General features: G+C 42.3%; 1 protein-coding gene across 1 annotated transcript in view; it reads right to left on the bottom strand.

Annotated features, from left to right (window-relative positions):
• Positions 1 to 2,984: 2,984 nt before the first annotated feature.
• The window catches only part of SLX4IP (SLX4 interacting protein), a 117,422-nt gene continuing 114,406 nt past the window's right edge, over positions 2,985 to 6,000 (bottom strand). The window contains 4 exon segments of the mRNA XM_063125864.1: positions 2,985 to 3,399; positions 3,401 to 3,610; positions 3,612 to 3,695; positions 5,130 to 5,239. Coding sequence (XP_062981934.1) covers positions 3,309 to 3,399; positions 3,401 to 3,610; positions 3,612 to 3,695; positions 5,130 to 5,239 — 495 coding nt within the window. The 3' untranslated portion in view covers positions 2,985 to 3,308.

Below are 6,000 nucleotides of genomic sequence, written 5' to 3'. Positions count from 1 at the left end.
TATAATTGTTTAACCTGAGTACTGTGCTTTCTCCTCCCCCTTTGCAATGAAAGGGTTTGTTTAAGAAAATGCTGAGGTGTTTGAGCCCTGCTTGCTCAAACATGCCATGGCTCATAAAATAAACCTAGTCAATGAGTCTTGACAAACTGGGCAAAGTATCTCTTGATGGACAAAAAAGATTTATTTATTTTTTAAAGAAGGGGGGGGTATTAGGGTGATTTCCTGTACTCAAGTCATTGCATGCCTATTTAACTGTTTAATAAAGGAATGTATCTGTTGTAATTTAGAGCCAAGCCAGACAAGACGTTGTGTGATCCATAATTGAATGTTTTGCTGGGTTTTAATAATGGAGAATGCAGCCACAGATCACCCCTGCCCCCAAATTTGTATCAGGACTATGGTGCTGGAGAAGGCTAGGACCCAGGACCCAGTTGAAATGGCTTAACAAAATAACTATTTGCCACATGGGGAAAAACATCGATACATAGATGGAATAGCACAATATACTGAGAATTTAAACGTGCAATCCTATGCATGTTTAGACAGAGAAAAATCCTACAACTCCCAGCATTCCTCAGCCAGCATGGGTGGCTGGTGAATGCTGGGAGCTGTAGGACTTTTTTTTCCTGTCGAAATATGTATAGGATTGCGCCCTTAGCGAACGAGGTAACTATCGACATGCTTTTCTTTATCTGCAGTTTGAAGCTTAAATAAAAATGGAATCTGAACAGCTCAGACCCCAAAAGATATATTAGCAATTATAAACCTGCACCAACCAAACTAAATAAATGGATTGTTAGAATCATGATTTGGAGTGTGCATGCAATGAGAACTGTAATCTTGGTAAACTAAGCATATCTAATCCACTGAGAAATTTCCACTGAAACCAAAGGGGGCTGCATAGCAGTTGTTCCCAAACGTCATCGGACAATATCTCTCATCATTTCTAGCCTGCGTGGTCTATGAAAGGGGATGATGGGAGTCATCAACCTCTAGTGACTCAACCTCTAGGGACTCAAGCTTGGCTATCACTGGTCTAATGAATGGTAACTGTGTCACATTATTCCTTTAACAGCAGAACAATTGCAGGTAATAGCTGTTCATTAGAAAAACTGTACAGCTTTAAGAATTGTGCCTAATTGTTCTCATTTTCCTTTGCCCTCCCCATCCTGTTTTCCCCTTCTGTGTCATGTATTCTTAGATTGTAAGCCTGAAGGCAGGACTGTCTTGTAGTTATTAATGTACAGTATAAGCCACTCTGGGCGCTTTCCCTACTAAACAGCAGGGTACACATGCTTTAAACACACAAACAGACAATCTAGAATCAGCGCCAATCCAGACTGCAATCTACCTGTGAGTCAGCCCCACTGAGCAGAGGAGACTTACTGCTGAGTAAACACATATAAGCATCAGCCTATTAAACGTCCTTCAGTTATGGGACATGCAGACCCACACTATTTTTCCCAACGCCAGGATCCAGATTGCTGAGAGAACCATGAATTCTAGGTGACCCAAGATGAGATCGACAAATGGAACACAGATATTGCATCGAAGAGCACTGAACCATTTGTGAAAGCTGCTTCCTTATTTTTATTTATAATTGTGTTACTTTATGCTGAAAACATCTAGAGCAATTTACAGAACAAGCCCAGAATGATGTAAAAATACCATATTAAAACCAATTCAAACCATCAGATGATAATATTAATTAAAAACAACAACCACTATCCTTGGATAGATCAAGGACTGGACAGTGAAGATCTGAAGATCTGGGTTCAAACTTCCGCTTGCCATGAAAATGACTGGGGTGACCTTGGATTGATCACACTCTTTTAGCGTCTTCCACAGAATTGGTATGAGGATAAAAAAGGGGCAAATCCCTCATACGCCGTCCAAACTCCTTCAGGAAAGGGTGCATGAGAAACAAACAAAACAGGTATATCATTTCCATGATCAATTGCACTGACTAGTTTTGTGGCCACTTAGGCTCTTAGGTCCTTTAATGCAGGTTTATCCCCTCATAAAGATTTATTGCAGCAAAGGAAGGAAGAAAAAATGAGTCAAGTGAATGACAAAGCCCATAATAATCCAATAATGGATATTTAGCTCAAAGCCAATTTAAGTGGAGTTGAGGCGCAAATATGGCTTGTTCTGTCCTCTCCATCTTGCTCTTCCTAGCCTGTTAGCTGTGGAGATGTATTCCATTATGTGTACTCTATTTCTTCTAAATGGGTTTTGCAAATGAAAAGTTACACAATAAAACAGGAATAAGGCCTAGGAGCAAAAAATGAGCAAGACCTCGTAAGTTTCCCCTCTTCCTTCCCCCATTACAATATACAATGAAATCTGGGCTGTAAACAACTAGGCAGATAAAGGCCCCAAAGCAGATTTAGGACAGCGTGATGAAGAAATGTGTTTTAATCCGCAACTCTGCAATCTCCAGCTGCGGAAAACTACCAGGGATTCACTGGGATGCCTCTAGAGCAAAGGATTTCCAGAGCCACGCATACGGACCAGTATAGTGCTATGGAACCTATATCCTATTCAATTCCAGTGCCTCTAAGACAGGGGTGAGCAACTTGTGGCTCCCTAGATGATTAGGACTACAACTCCCATCATCCCTAACCAGCATAGCCAATGGGGGGGGAATCATGGGAATTGTAACCCAAAACATCTCGAGGGCCATAAATATCCACTCCTAATCTAAGGATCTTAAACCTTTTTTTTTACAACCTTAGCAAAGCCACTGGATCAGGAGAATTTTTTATTTCAATGGGACTTTCAAGTTTTTAGAGAGGTCCTCCAGAAACTGCTACAGATGTTCATTAGATAGGCCACTGGCAAGAGAGACAGCATAACATAGTACAAGTTTCTTTCTATTGCTTAAAGTGTGGGGATCCATTTTCTGTGGCTTGCTTTTGGGTTGGCTTTTCCCCTAAACACCACCTCTCCCTGGTTTCAGACCTCTCTCTCCCTCCCTCCCTCCCTCTCTGCAGGCTTGGCATATAGGGAGAGAAAGCATTCAGGGTTATTCTTTGGTGACTGTGGTTTGTTGGGGTTTGTCTGCATGGCGGCTGTAGTATTTCTCATAAAAAAAAAAGTCTCAGGGGAAGGTTTTTGTTCAAGTAAGCAACTCTTCATCAGACATGGATCCTGCCAAGCCCCATTTAGAAAACAATGTGGGATTTGGTGAGGACCTCTCCAAAAGATGGCCCTGAACAACCCGCACGGCTGCGTGTCTGGGAACCGAACGATCCTGCCTCGTAGACACCCTTGTGCCTCCTGCTCCTGCATGCTCAGAACAGCATTTATGCTGTTTCAGTCACCCTTTGACTTTGGTTTGGATGTGGCAGTGCTGACTCACAGCACCACCGAGGGTTCCTGCATAGAAGTCTTGTCTAACCACTCCGCAAAATGAAGTTTTTGCTGGCTGCTAGCGCTGCTCGGCTGTCTCCAATTCACATCATTGTCCCGCTCCGAAACAGGAAGCCCCAAGCTGCTCTCAGCTGTATTTATGCAATCCTTTGGTTGTGCTGCACGCCTACGTTTCGCTTCAGACTGAGCATCGGAAGGAGCTTGAAATCCATGCTCCCCACTCCCTGTCTGAGCACAGCGAGCCAAGATATACTTTCATGGTGTCCTTGCTGGGCTGAGGTTTGCTCTCATTCGCTTTCGCTGTTTTCGTCCTCTTCACTCTAATAACAAAGTGTTTTTTTTTTACTGTAATAATGCAGATCTGGTGACTGCTTCAGTTCAGCCCTTTCTACAAATACTAAGAGGCTTCCAAGGTCTCCACTTTTGGAAAACAATATGCCTGCTCAGCATCTTGGCAAACAAAAACGCTCACCCATTATGGATATGCTCAGAAGCAACCATTTGCATTGGGGGGGGAGATGGTGATGATGATGATGATGATGATGATGATGATGATGATGATGATGATGATTTAGAGCTGGCTTCCCCAACCTGGTCTCCTCCAGATGGTTTTTGGACTTTAACTTCAATCAGCTCTAGCAAGCATGGTCCAGCATGCTGGGAAATGTAGTTCAAAACATCTGTAGAATGAGTTGCAGGAGGTTCATATCTACAAAAAACGAGTTAGATTCTATCCAAATGTTATAACCTACAAAACTTATTGTCTCAAAATGCTTCCATTTGAAAGAAACAATGGCTTCAAGACAAAGCAAGATAAATATACATGTGCACAGAAAGGAAGCTCATTTCCAGCTTTGTAGGATGGGGAATTTTGTCAGTGTGGTAGCATCCTAGGATATTTAGCCTGCATGTATTGTATTCCATTTTTATGAACACAGCAGATGTTGAACTACAATGGGTTAACATGTTATACTTGATCCCAAATCCAACAATTTAATATTAGAGATTTATTTATTAATTTAATGTCAAAGGTGGGCTACAGAAAGTCATTTTTGGGCACCTTCTGGGATCTTGTTAGAATCATGTGAATATCAGTTATGAACCTTCCATTCCTGTTGCTTCACTGCAGCTGGGTTCACACAACAAGCTAACCTACCATAAGTTATTGTGTTGTCTGAACACAGCGTGATTTCCACAGGGTGGCTTGTTAATCATGCAGTGTGGTTTATTTTTCTCAAACATTCTGCTTTGAGAACCCACGGCTTCTTGTTGGGTTGTTCAAGGTGGTTAACGAACCACACTGCACGGTTAATGAGCAACCCTGCAAAATATGAACTGCGTTCAGACAACAAGATAACCTACCCTGTAGAAAACGCCGTGTTCAGACAACATAACCCACCATTCAACAACAACCCACACTGGGTGGGTTAGCGTGTTGTGTGAACCTGGCCATTTCTATGATTTATTTAAGTTTTTGTTTGTTTTAAAAATCCCACTTTTGCACTGTAATAGCCTGCAAGGCACTATTTTATATTACGGCCTTCCCCAACCTGGGGCCCTCCAGATGATTTGGAGGTGTTGACGACAACTCCCGGCATTCCTGACCATTGGCCGTGTTGGCAGGGACAGATGGGAATTGTAGTCCAACACATTTAGAAGGCACCCGGTTGGGGAAGGCTGTCCTAAATGTATAAGTGAGCATGTGTTTAGGGGTGGCGGTGTGTGTGTGTGTGTGTGTGTGTGTGGCTGCTTACATCTTTTTCAGGATGTCTTGTTTTTTCTGCTGAGTTAGCGAAGACTTGCAGTTCTCATTTTCAAGTGATTCTCCAAAATATTCAGATGTCCCAGCAGATTGGTTCACTTTCTAACCCGAAAGATAAGAAAGGTTATAAATGTATAATCCGCTAACACAGCAGTTATCCAAATGTTAAAATATACTTTATTACTTCTTCTACCTCTCCAGATGAAGAGAACCAAATCAGAAGAGAATTGTGTGCAATTCTGTAAAACCGAGGGCTGCCCCTCCCATGCAAAAACCTTCTGCTGTACATTTTTTTTCAGCCATTACACTAAACCACAAACAAACAAAGCCAATAAACTAGATTCCAGGCCATATGAAGAAACTGTTGGCAAATATTCCATGTCTCTGTGGCTCAAACTGTGACAAATGCCAGGAGCCTGTGTAGCAGACAGCAGCAAGCTTTGTGAGTTATTATTAAACAGACTTCACGGTGCAGCAGTATTTACCAGGATAGGGCTTAATTAATGCACCTCCTCACCTCCAAATGCCCCTGTAAATGTTACCCTCCCACAACCTAGAAAATGCTGCTCAACGCCCCTTCCCGCCCTGAACATTTTAAGGACTGAACAATCCGAAGTGTAATCTATTTTCTCACTGCCCTTGCTATTGTTAAACAGATCTGAGTGTGCCCCAAGATGACAAAACTGAAGTACACTCCTGGATCTCAACGCAAAAACAAAAACGCGATGGCAACACTTCAATGGGTGTAGAAAGTATGACCTTTCCATACCAAGGACGTATTCTAAATGTTTGTCGGTAGATAAAAAAGCATTCCAAGGATCCAAATAACTATGCAGCTAGGTCCACATATTTGGTGTGAGGAG

The sequence above is a fragment of the Elgaria multicarinata genome, chromosome 4 (assembly GCF_023053635.1).
Source record: "Elgaria multicarinata webbii isolate HBS135686 ecotype San Diego chromosome 4, rElgMul1.1.pri, whole genome shotgun sequence".
Taxonomy (NCBI): Eukaryota; Metazoa; Chordata; class Lepidosauria; order Squamata; family Anguidae; genus Elgaria; species Elgaria multicarinata.
Note: the sequence above shows the minus strand (reverse complement) of the source record. Positions and strands in the feature narration are given on the sequence as shown.